Source organism: Strongylocentrotus purpuratus, unplaced genomic scaffold, assembly GCF_000002235.5.
Source record: "Strongylocentrotus purpuratus isolate Spur 01 unplaced genomic scaffold, Spur_5.0 spur5_scaffold_5, whole genome shotgun sequence".
In the NCBI taxonomy this organism is placed as follows: domain Eukaryota; kingdom Metazoa; phylum Echinodermata; class Echinoidea; order Camarodonta; family Strongylocentrotidae; genus Strongylocentrotus; species Strongylocentrotus purpuratus.
The window spans coordinates 41,715,785-41,728,604 of NW_022145611.1; the positions used below are offsets into that span (position 1 = coordinate 41,715,785).

At 39.0% G+C, this 12,820-nt stretch overlaps 1 protein-coding gene and 1 long non-coding RNA gene across 2 annotated transcripts; one reads left to right on the forward strand and one right to left on the reverse strand.

The window, feature by feature from the left end:
• Positions 1-1,168: 1,168 nt before the first annotated feature.
• LOC100893283 (UPF0669 protein v1g209471) lies at positions 1,169-1,672 on the reverse strand. The gene has a single exon (XM_030999216.1). The coding sequence runs from the start codon at positions 1,670-1,672 to the stop codon at positions 1,169-1,171; it is 504 nt and encodes a 167-aa protein (XP_030855076.1).
• Positions 1,673-3,947: 2,275 nt separating this feature from the next.
• On the forward strand, positions 3,948-6,584 carry LOC100892054. The gene is made up of 3 exons (XR_971176.2): positions 3,948-4,068; positions 5,098-5,370; positions 6,402-6,584. It is a non-coding gene; the product is annotated as an uncharacterized LOC100892054 (long non-coding RNA).
• The last annotated feature ends 6,236 nt before the right edge of the window (positions 6,585-12,820 follow it).

The window sequence follows — 12,820 nt, forward strand, 5'->3', positions numbered from 1 at the left end:
ACGATTCCTAATAACCTTGTTAACTATTGTAGGTAAATTATTGACACATGTACACAATGTGTGATAACTCATTAAACATCACTAAATATAAACAGGAAAAAAAAAGGAATTGACTAGGATGGTCACTAACAAAAAAAAGTAGTCTCGGGAAAGAATAAGAAACCAGTTGAAATTCAGTTGCATAAACTAAAATCAAAATAAATGTCCTAATTTATTATCTGCTTTAACTTTATACATACAACAATTTAATTATGTTATTGTAGCACATATACATGTATGTACATGTACATGTGCATTCTTCAGATTTGATAGAAATCTTTTTGTGAAGTTTGAAATGAACACATCATACTTCACCCAAGTGCGTGTATAAAAGAAATCCAGTCTCTTATTTTCACCAAATTATTAAATTTGCACCAGAATCTATATACATGTAGCAGGAATATGGCTTAATCTTGATAGAACATGACTTCTGTTAAGGCACTTAATTCCATAATACTTCATTGACACACTATTCTGGACAGAACTGAATAGTTTTTAAAAGATTGTGTAGATTCTCCTGACTAAAAGTTCTACTTACATACAAAAGAACATACTCATACTTGTGAGCTTTTCTGTAAATTTTATACCAGACTCCAGAGTCAACTCTACATTAAGATTACTGCAACATCAAGAACATTATAGCATAACATAATCTTTACAACATTGCCATCACCCAACAAGTTCAAAATGTACATACATATATGTCAATTTTAGATGTTTCTACTAGTTCAAAATACCCATCATAATAAGCCATGGTACATGAATTTATTCTTTTCCCTTTTTATACGAAAATTGCATCTCTAATACTCATCACTTCTTTCATACTATGAATAAAGGTAGAAAAGAGTATTTTTATCATACAAAAATTACAAGTATTCCTCAAAGGATAAAAGTACACATTAAACCAAAGGAAAGTTTTTTTGGTAATAAACAATAGGAAAAACCTCTATCCACCCATCCATTCATATAACTAAGTCTACTGCATATGTGTTCTATAATATTAGTAGTCTTTTATAATAATTTTTATTAAGAAAAATATCTGATTCAAAGCAAAATATCATTGTTCACGTGGATTACACATTAGTGATAATCAAACTACATAGTAACAAAATGTCAAACAAGAAATTTGCTAGAGAGCTACATCTAGTACAAACTCAAGTATTTTGAGGAGAAAGTGCCATCCTGTAAGTTCCTCATCTTCAGTAGTTTCAAAATGCTGCTGCTCTGGATCATTCTGTGCAAGATCCCTGGTATCCACATAGACAGAACATCTGAATTTGGTTTCTGAAAACCTTGGATGTCCATAAATAGCTATGGCAGCAGGTCTTTTGAAGCTGTCGGGAATATCCACATAGTCTTCACCACAAGTGACAGATTTGAAATCGTAATCTTCAAAAGTGGGCTTCGAGTTGGTCTCCGACACATAAATATCTGCATCTCCTTCCAGTGTTTCCACAAATATTCGCACATTCCCTTGTCTGGACAGCTTGAAGTAGCTGTAATTCCCCGGACCAATGTCATCCACAAAGCTCTGAAGATGGTAAAAATAATTTTCTATTTCAATTGAGAGGCAACCCCATATCTGCAGAGATACAGCACAGACAAGCAACGTTACATACTTGGAGAACTTCATTTTGCTCAAAGCTGCAAAAGCATTTCTTTTGGGGTAATGGAGTACAGCAGCCACAGTACAGATCTAGAAAAAAGAAGAAAAAAAGAAGAAAAAAAGAAGAAAAAAAGAAGGGAAAAAAAGAGTGATAATATCAAATAGTAACAGTGGAGGGTCTTCAGTAAACTAAGTTTGGCACATACTTATATGTTGTTTGATAAATTTATAGTTTTCTATAATGATGAGAACACCTACATGTATACTTAAAATGGACAATTTTAACTGGCCACTTAATAAAATTAGCATTACTTCAGTTCAAATTCAATTTAAATGAATGAGCTGCCCATTATATAAAAAGGTTTATGAAGTAGACCAAAAGTTTCAGCCTCTATATTGACAATAGTTCCGCTGACCGACCACCTCTATAGTATAGAGACTGAAGTGCATTGTACGGGTCAGTGAGTTTTTAGGCAAAGCAGTTTGTTGAGTGTGATTGCCGATCTCATCGCCCATAGTAGCTTCAAGAAAACGAACCGAACGAAACGAACTGGTCTTTATCTTTAACTTGTGTTCAACATAAATCTATCTGGCAAAAAAAAGTGGCTCATAGATTAACTAAGCTAGGTCAAACTCAAACTCAAAGACAGTTGAGATGGACGTTAATAATAATTAATAATCCTGAAAATATATTTAGATGGACAGAAAGAGAGGCAATGGACAATTTATATAACTGTCTCGATGGCCTGGATGGTTACTTTCGTGCAACAAGTCGGCCCCTCGTCTTTGCCCGACCCAGCGGCCGCGGTCCCTTAGAAACTCAGTTATGTCGACAATGGCGCAATTGGACCTTGGCTTAACAGCCAGGACTCTTCCCATCTGACTTGCACTATTCTCTTGCTATCCCTTTCCTACATTTCTACTTTAATTAAAGATGACAGTTCATTACCTCTACAAAATTCATGCCCATCGCCTGCACTCTATACCCTCCAACTATGGATTATATAGCATATTGACTACACAGCCTACCGCTTCGAATGCGATGAACTCACTGATCTCCGAAAAGCGGAGCTGAGGGACAATAACAGAGAGAGCTGCATGCTAGACCGAAAGCTTCAGTCTCTCTAATCGTCGGTTGTTCCACTGAGACTACGTCTGGCTCCACTAGACCTCCGATTATAGAGACTGAAGTCTGGGGACCTCTTTCTGTGAGGCACTGTACGGAACAAATGGTTCGGTTCGACCGGACCGCGATGAATGAGATATGCAACGAGATTTTCACTCTTTACATCCTCATAACTGCTGCAATTACAACACAAATTAAAAATAACATATATATATAGCTTATTTGACTTACGATAGCTTGCTCATTTAGATCCTAAATTAATGATTAATCCGAGAAAGTCTCGTCGTCAACATTATCTGTCTTGGTTTTAGTTGATGAATATTCATTTTTTCTTTTCGAACGTCCAATAGCTACCGTAGCTACGCTACAAGTCGGCCCAGCTTGACCAACGAACTCCCACGAAACGAGTGCTCTGATTGGCCATTTGGCTATGTTTTGGTAGGTCTAGGTGGACCCGGAAATATATCGGCCGCCGCCGGGTAATATTTCGAATGCATGAACGTACTGCTTCGCGGATCTGAGATACAAATTGGATAATTCATATAAGTAAGTCCATAAATTACGTATTTAATATTAAGTTATCAAATTTTGATAACTGTAATTAGGACAAATGACATACCGATCTAATTTACATCTGATTTAGAAATCAGAAAATTAGATCTAGATCTAGATATCTAGGTCTAGATCTAGACCTTCTAAATAAAGAAAATCGGGGAGAAAATGTCGCGGATGAAAATATGTACATAGCCATCCCCACGGTACGAGATCTCTGGGTTGCCATCTGTATTGGGGAATGACAACAAATGTCAGTTTTATTAAAGAAATGACCCAAATCAGATGGTTATTGCTGTCTAGCTGCATGCATGCTGCCAACTGTTGAGGGGGTTGGTGACACTACATAGAAATGAAGGTATAGGACTGAACTCTCAAAATAACGCCCCTATTATGTCATAAATACTCACTTTCACACTTTCACATCAACAGAAAAACATAGCATTTTAAATAAAATCACTTTGTGTCAACATTCGGATACATTCTGCATGAAAATTTACCTTCAATTTGTCAAATTAATGACGGAGTTTCAAACGGACTTTCGGTTCCATCAACTTCAGTCGGAACTAAAGTATTCAACAGTTTTTATTAACACGTAAAACGTTTTAGTATGCAATGCTATACTCCATTTCGCACACATCACAAAAATTGTCGGCAACTTCTACCATACCCTGTACTGCCGTACAGCTAGCCTACAGCCTGTATACAGGAGCGTTGTGGATTTTGCTGTTGTCTACACTAGTTGGTTAGTAAGAAAAGTGTTATTTTTTTCAACTAGATGTATTTATTCACTTATTCCAGTGGAGGTATATATATCATAAATGTCAAAGTGTTCAGGAGAGCAATTATAACAAATAAGCTCAATGTCAAGCATACAGACAGTTACTGAGTTAGTAGCTAGGCCTAGGGTCTAGATCTACAGTCAGACTAGACTCAGACAATGACTGACTCACTGAGATTCGGTGTCTGCAATATCAATGTCTCTCTGCATCTGATCATTCATGAATTGATTTTATTTTTACTTTCCAAAGTTAAGTGTCGGTACCCATGCATGCCTACATGTATGACATGGGTAGCCTTAGCCAAGACAGAAATACCGCCTGGTATGACTATGAGGAATAAAACTGACATTATTTATAATATAGATCTCGATCAGATAGATCTAAGTAGAGTCTAGACTTCTAGATCTATATCTAGCTCGAGTCTAGGTGGTCGGTGGAGCAAGACGAAGTCTCGGCGAAACAAACATCGATATCAGGTTTAAGGCTTAAGTTTAACCCTGTTAACTAAGGCCGGCCAAATAAGGGCTCGGACTCTGTGATAACATGAAATATGATACTGATATCGGTATCACCTACCCCAGTCCCAGACCGAAAATTTCTGTCTCTTTCGTTTGTTAGCCTCTGATTTTGGTAAGGTCGGCTCCTCTCTTAGCCGACCCTACCCAATTCAGAGGCTTACAAAAGAGACAGAAAATTTCGGTCTACACCTACCCTGGACTTAATTGGCACCCTGCATGAAGAGTGATGTAAACAAAACCCAAAATGCAATGTGATTGTGAAGATCAGAAGATGGATGTAAAAAAAAAAAATTGACAAGCTGTAAGATGATATACAGTGTATAAAGTTTAGAAAATCAGACAATTAACTTAAAGATTTCACTTCCAAGAATCTCATAGAAGGGATATTTCCATTTTGTTTTTAAAGTTTTTATTTAAAGTTCAGTATTATTCCTTGAGATATTGGAACACCCATGTATTTTTTTTCTTTTCTAGATCCAATTAAAGAGCGTGGAATGGAGGAGGGTAGTGGAGGTGGAACTGAGAACCTAGCCCAAGGAGATACCGATCAGCCTGCAAGTTGGTTGGAAAAACAGCAGAGAGAAGCTGCTTCTTTTTCTATGGAAGACTGTCCAGAGTGTCGATATGTGGGAGGCATAGGCTTGTATGTAACAGCATTGTATGTGGGATATACAAGTCTAAAAAGGCAGAAACTCAGAGGGGCAAAATCAATATGGGGCGCTGTACCAGCTCTTACTGTATCTGGTTGTAAGTATTTAAGAATAAACATATCACCGTGACTGAATAACAAGATAATTCTTTGAATGTTTAGAAATTAGACATTCTTTTAATATTATACATAGGACGGAAAACAATCGTGAAATGTCAAATAGATATTACAGATAAATACATGATACATGATACAAGAATGATAAGAATAGAATTAGCATAGCAGTACAAATAACTCTAAAATCATGAGATATCATAATCAGAATGGCACTTTCAAAGACCATTATTTTTTGAGCATGTATTTTGAAAAGTTGAAGAGTGGCTTGAATAGAGACCTTTGTTGCAAATCTGGACCTTTAACCTTTTATTTTGTGCTCTCGGGTTGTAAGAGCATAAGTTATCTTCTAATTGAAATGCTTGTAATTACATGACTTTGACACACCCAGAAACTTAAAGGGAAAGTCCACCCCAAAAATAAGTTTGTTTCGATAGAGGCAGAATAATAAGAAAATCAGGTGAGTGAAAGTTTGAGCAAATTCTGAATGAAAATAAGAAAGTTATGAATTATTGAAGTTGTGATCAATCAAATACAAATTGGCAACTCTGTGACTTATTACACGAGCTCTCCTTCATTTGCTTTGTGCATAATATTCCATAAAATCATGTTTTCTTCGTTATTGATGACGGAATATATATTTGTTCCTTGCAGGGGGAGTATAGAAACATATTTGCAATTATTATATTTAGGGTGCATGTATGGTTGAAATTTTTCTTGAGGGAAAATGAAAATTTTTGGATTTTTTTAGTACTGAGCAAATGGAAGTTGAGCTCGCATGATACGTCATAGAGTTGCCAATTTGTGTTTGACTGATCACAACTTCAAAAATCCTAACTTCCTTATTTTTAATCGAATTTGTTCAAACTTTCACTGACTTGTTTCTCTTATTTTTCTACTCCTATTAAAACTAACTTAATTTCAGGGTGGACTTTCCCTTTAAAAACAAAATTTGACACCCAGTAGCTGAAACAAAGGAAATCACAATGACATTCTCCTTTTGCTTCCTTTCCAGTAATGATTGGTCTCGGAACTGCACGCTTTCTTGGCATCAACCCCTTCAGCAACAGTGGAAATGAGTTAGGGATAGACATAGTTGACCGGGCTCTTAAAAACCTCACACAGCCATCAGACGATGGAAACACAAAGGACAATGTAGAGAGATGATAAAAAGCATGGATAAATGGATTTCAGAGACATCAGAGACAATTATGTGTTTTCTTGAAGGATCATAAGAATTCACTTGAATTCATTTGAACTATCATGGAACGGTTATTGTTGGCTGTTCACAAGACGGCTGTAAGAGCCAAGTATTGTCAATGGTAGTAACAGCCTTCTTGCAGGCAGGCGCCGATTTATCTTATCGTCCCTATTTTCACGAAGTGACGGTAGTGAGGAAAATCGTAACGCAAATCGAATGCAATTTTTTTTCACTACCGTCACTTCGTGAAAACAGCGACGTTATATGTCATCTTTTTCTTACTGGTATGTTATACAGGGACATCTAGACATACAGTTACATCGTCTGCTGAGAGCCAGAACGGCATTATCTAATCATCATTCATTATACATAGATGCTCTTCGTGAAAAAATAGCTACATGTATATGACTTGCTACGTGAGCTCCTGATTTTTAAGGATACATGTAGAGGTGTAATCAAAATCCTTGGCTTATATGTAGTGACCGTATGTACATGAATTTAGAGCCTGTGGCTGTGCAGTCGGAAACTTGTTTAATAAAAAGACCAACATCAGGTCCATGAAAATTGCCTTGTTATATCTTCACTATCTTGTTATGTTAGAGCTCTTTATCACAAGATTTCACTGTAATTGTGGACATAGTATTACAGCACAGGGCCCTCAGGGAGAACAGTATGAATACTGATGAGGCTACCCTGGGTAAACGAGAAATATTATTATTATTATTATTATCATAGTACATGTATGTCAATGCAATGATGAAGATGATGATGAGATATTCATGAGTTACATGGACTTTACTTATTGGTCAGCATCTCTCCACTGTTATCTGCAGTTGTATTCAGTCTAGTTGCATCACATCCAGACTATAGATGTTGGAACCATTTCCTGATTTAAGAGATTTAATAAATGATCCTTTATATGCAGTTGTGTCTGTGACATATGGTTTTTCATTTTATTCTGAGAGCGATGTAAAGATGAAACCAGACACATTTCCAAGAAATGTAGGTGCTGTGAGAGTCTAGTTAGCTTTTACCAGCATTTTGTGAATCGAGGGAAGGACAATACACTTTAATAGATGATTAAATACATGTAGTGCATTTGCATGTCTTAATTATAAGCCGAAACATAAGGACTCTGTGTAGTGTAAAGGTAAATTAAGTCTTTTCAGAAATTTGGCATGAGTAGGAGCAGAAATATCAGAGGAACATATCTGTGCAATGTTTGAAAAATCAGACAGAAGTCGAGTAAGCCTTGAAAGCAGGAATTACGACAAACAAACAAAACATTTAGTAGTCAAATCGTTTATTTTCAGTTCGGAACAGACACAGTCATAAATCATCTCCAGTTTCAAAATTTACTACTTTCTTATCATTTGTCCAATTTTCTCAAAATTTCATATATCATTTTCCTTTTTCGGTTGTCGTGGGTAAAGCTGTTGCTGTGTCGGGAGGAGGTGTTTTTTTTCTCTTGAGCCAACTTTCTTTATATGGTTGATTCACCTGTAGTGAAGTAGGTTTGAGAGAGATGAGAAAATCTATACATAAAATTCTATTAAAAAATAATATGAGCACAGTCGGAAAAGAGTTTGATGACATGTAGTCTTCAAGTGTAAAGGATGCGAAAAAGAAAAAGAAACGAGAAATGTATACATGTATTATTCAACCATTATGAATACACAGATCTTCATACACTGTTTGTACATGTATGTACATTAAGTTTTTTTTTTTTATGGAGGACTGTCATTTTCAAAACCCGAATGATACACATTTTATTTCTGGTTTGTCAAGAATCACTGTTAAGCAATTTTATAATTAAAAGACCACAAATAAAAAGTAGTATTTTTACCGATGGTACATCCCATTTATCCTTCCGTCTCCCTCTCTATAACTCGTCATAAATCGTGTCAAAAAATAATAAGTTTCAATATAATTTACAAAACTCCGATACCTTTATTCAGTAATGCTGTAGATTATATGCCGAGTGAGGGAGCTATCTCGGAGGGTTCTAGGACACCTACCCCTGGCCCTGGACATCCAGGCGCGTACGTAGGGGGGGGGGGGGTGGGGTTAAACCGCCCCCCTTGAGTTTTTTTATGTATATGTTTTGTGTATGGTTTTTTGTGAAACCCCCCCCCCCTGATTTTTTTTTTTGGATTTTTTTTTTGGACTCCAAAAAAAAAAAAAAAAAAGTGTCTGCTTACCCCCCCCCCCCCCCCCCCCCCCCCAACTGAGCGACTTTTCGGCCGGCGCGATTTTCAAATTTTCGGGAGCAAATTTTTTGGGCCCGATTTTAAACTCCCCCCCCCCCCCCCTGCGTACGCCACTGTGGACATCTACCCCCAGATAACCATCCCCAGTCAACTACCCCTGGGAAAACTACCCACTAGGGCAACCCCCCTCTAGGACGACTACCCCCTGGGACATCTAGCCCTAGGACAACTACCCCCGGACAAAAACCAGCCGGACAACTATCAGGTGCGGATCCACGTCCCCCCCCCCCCCCCAGCCTCCCAAACCGGTATAAAAATAGGATGGTAACGTAAATTTTACCTTTAAAAAAGATTTGCCCCCCCCCCCCTCTTGCTGCCGGCTGGATCCGCCCCTGGTTTGTTCACAGAAGAAGGAGAGTTTTGGTGGTGGTGGGCAGATGCCCGCATCAATTTCTTAACGCGATATCGAGTCCACAAAATTCATCATTTTGATTTAAGCCATTTAAGGCATAATAGGGTGGGGATGTGCGTAATGTGCGTAATGAAATGCCTAAAACCCCTGAGCTTCCGGGGGCTTCGCTCCCTAGACCCCACCAGGGGCCCAAAGGCAGTCCTCTTGATGCTTATCTGACGCCAGTGGCGTAATGAGCAAAAAAGTTTGGAACGAGGGGGGGGGGGGAGAAGAAAAATCTGCGTCACCACCACTCTTACACGTAACATGCAGGCCCCGCGGAACGTTTTTCAAAGTGGAGTATTAACGATCAGGTAGAGCGTAAATTGGCATAGGGTCCAGGGCCTGAGGCCCTGGAAGCTCAGGGTTTTGGGGCATTAAATTACGGTCAGATAAGCATATTTAAATACCTTATGTGTGACACTGGCAGGTCACTAATTGGCGGGGAGTCCAGGGGGCAGAGCCCCCCGGAAGCTCAGGGGTTTTAGGTATTTAATAACAGTTAGATGAGCACCCAGGGACCCGCCTTAGGGCCCTCAGTGGGGTCCAGGGGGCAGGGCCCCCGGAAGCTCAGGGGTTCTAGGTATTTAATTACGGTCAGATGAGCATCCAGGGGCCCGCCCTAGGGCCCTAGGTTGGGTCCAGGGGGCAGAGCCCCTGGAAGCTCGGGGGGTTTTAGGTATTCAATTACGGTCAGATGAGCATCCAGGGGCCCGTCCTAGGGCCCTTGGTGAGAATTGAGAAAAAATACCGGAAAATCATGGCATTTCAGCAACATTTGTAAATCACTGGTATCGAATAAGAAATGACCCCCCCCCCCCCCCCCATTAGTACGCCAGCGTTCAGGGGCTCATGTCTTCTCACCCCTATACCAAAAAACACTCACGCTTTCCCATCCTCTCACAATATTTTCACGATATGCGAGTTTCGCTAATATAAAAACCTCCATTGATAAATAATAAATTTACTCTCCACTCGCTTTGCTCGCTACGCTCTATACCTGATCGTAACTACTTTATCAGATATCCACACCCCCCCCCCCCCACCCCGCTTTGAAAACGTTCCACGGGGCATGCATGTAACGTGTAAGAGCGGTGGTGATACCTTTTTTCTGAGGTGTGAACGGTGTGAACTCCATACAGGTGTTTATGCCGCGCTATCTAGGGTTGTGTCACCGCTGTGCATATCTCTTCAGAGTTTGAGATTTTCCTGGTGTACAACTACTTCGAGATGGCCCTAATCTTGACGAAAAAAGAGAAAGTTCAATTATGGTGGCGCCTCACGAGGAAATATGTTTTCATCGCTTTGGTTCTTATAATATTATGCCCGATACCAATTTGTTTTAACACCCAGGTAAGTCACATTTTCCTAATGGGTTGAATTTCATTAATTTAGAAGGCCTATGATCAGAAGGAGAGTGTTGGAGAGTGTAGCTCTAGACTTTGCGTACGGGTAGTGAAAATATTGCTAAGTATATGAACATTGTTTATTTTTTCTTCATAATAAGTTTCAATTCAATTCAATTACGTTATTTAATATACACAAGACTATATCATTGTTATAAATTCCGGAGCCTATGACCTATACAAGCATTGCTTTCTCTTTAGGCTCCATCATATTTCTTCCTTTAAGCAAAACCAGTGTGAAAAGAGTATCATTCATTTGCTTAGCACCGCAATTGCGGGGTTAGCAGGAGTTAGCACCACAATTGCGGAGTTAGCCCTGCTATTTTGCAGGGTTAACCCCGTACTATAGGTGGGGTTAGCCAACTTTAGCCCACTTTGGTAAAAAAACCAGTCTGAACAGAAAGTGGAATAGGCTTAACCCCGTACTATAGGTGGGGCTAAGACCCCCCCCCCCCCCTTAACCCCACCTATAGTGCGGGGTTAAGCAAAATATTGCCAGTGTGAAATATTAGTCTTATGTATTATTCTTTTGTTTGTATAAATGCATCCAAAAATGAGTACAAAAATGTAACATGCCAAATGTAATGATGTATTATATATAACATGTGAAATTTGAAAATAAACTGAAACCGAAACTGACCTGAACTAAACCCGAGAGAAGCTTAAGCTTGTAAGTGGGGTTCCCTGTACAATAAACAGGTAAAATTGTATAACAAAAAACACAGGCAGAACAATGGGCTGGGCAAACTTGATCTGGCCGAGGCAGCGCCTCAGTGCACCCAATGAAAACCGACCGGTGCTATGTAATACAAAATCATGTGGAAAAAAAAAGAAAAGAAAAAAAAGCATATACATACACCCAGTGGCGGATCCAGCCGCCGGGAAGAGGGGGGGGGGGGGGGGGGGGGGGGGGCCAATCCGTGAGAAAATATTAGTTGCGACTCAGCCGTCGGTGAATAAGTGGGGGGGGGGGGTGAAAGGCACTTTTTTTTTTGGTCAGGAAATATTTTGCGCCGACTCAGTCAGCCGGTGAATAAGCGGGGGGGGGGGGGGGGGGTGAGACCACTATATATTTTTTTTGTACCTAATTGAGAGATTTTTTTTTTAAATTCTTTTTTTTGTTGTTGACCCGTCAGCCCCCCCCCCCTCCCCGTGGATCCGCGCCTGCAGAGGATCCAGACGGCGTCAAGGGGAGGGGTAGCCAAATCTTAATACAAAATTTAGTGCCGTCTCAGCCGGCCGGCGAATAAGCGGGGGGGGGGGGGGCTTTTGTTTTTTGTTTTATAAAGGTTAACTTTACGTTATTATCCTATTTTTTAAAATCGTTTTGGGGGGCTGGGGGGGGGGGGCCGGGCCGGAAAAATCGCTACGTGGATCCGCCCCTGCATACACCCATATAGTGAGATAGAGAAGGGAAGAAGGGGGCAGGAGAGTAGAAAAGGAACAACGAGAGATGAAGAATTGTAGAGAAATTTTGCACAAATTATTATGAAGATTGTTTAAGTGAGAGCAGAAAAGCATTACGACAAAGCGTTTTAAAACGGGATAGAGTGGTACTGCTTTTAGTATGATGATGATTATGATTGTCATATAGTTCTTCTTAAATGATATCTTGTAAGTGTTGTTTATTCTTTTACTCTTTTCCAGCAGACTAAGCTTTTATTGTTGATTATATTGTGACGCGCTCCAGGTGCGCCCATTCATCAAGCCCATTTAGCTTTTACGGGTGCACCTTTTTCCATTCTATACTTTTAGTAGATTTAATCAAGTCTTCTTTTTCTTTTTTTTCCTACGTTGATACATGTATTATTTAAATGTTTTTTCTTTGCATATTTTTTACAACAATGTATAATGTCATTTCTAGTGTGATGGGAAACAATTAAAGTTCAATTCAATTCAATATTCTATGGATTACGAAAAGGGCAATTCAATAAACTTCATGATAAAAAAGATAAGACATAATCTCTTATTCGTTAGTCCTATATTCAACGATAATGAAAAGTTCAATGCAACTATCAAACTGCACTACCCTAAACATAAAATCGGTTGTTATCGGGGTTTTATCAGCCTTGTGTAAATTGGCCTACAACAAAATATACATGTTTATATCAACACTTGCATTTTCCAGGTCAGCATTATAAATATGGCATTTTGGAACCATCTTAA

What these genes read in the sequence shown, in the direction of transcription:
- LOC100893283 (XM_030999216.1), bottom strand. Translation starts at nt 1,672, where the DNA reads ATGAAGTTCTCCAAGTATGTAACGTTGCTTGTCTGTGCTGTATCTCTG.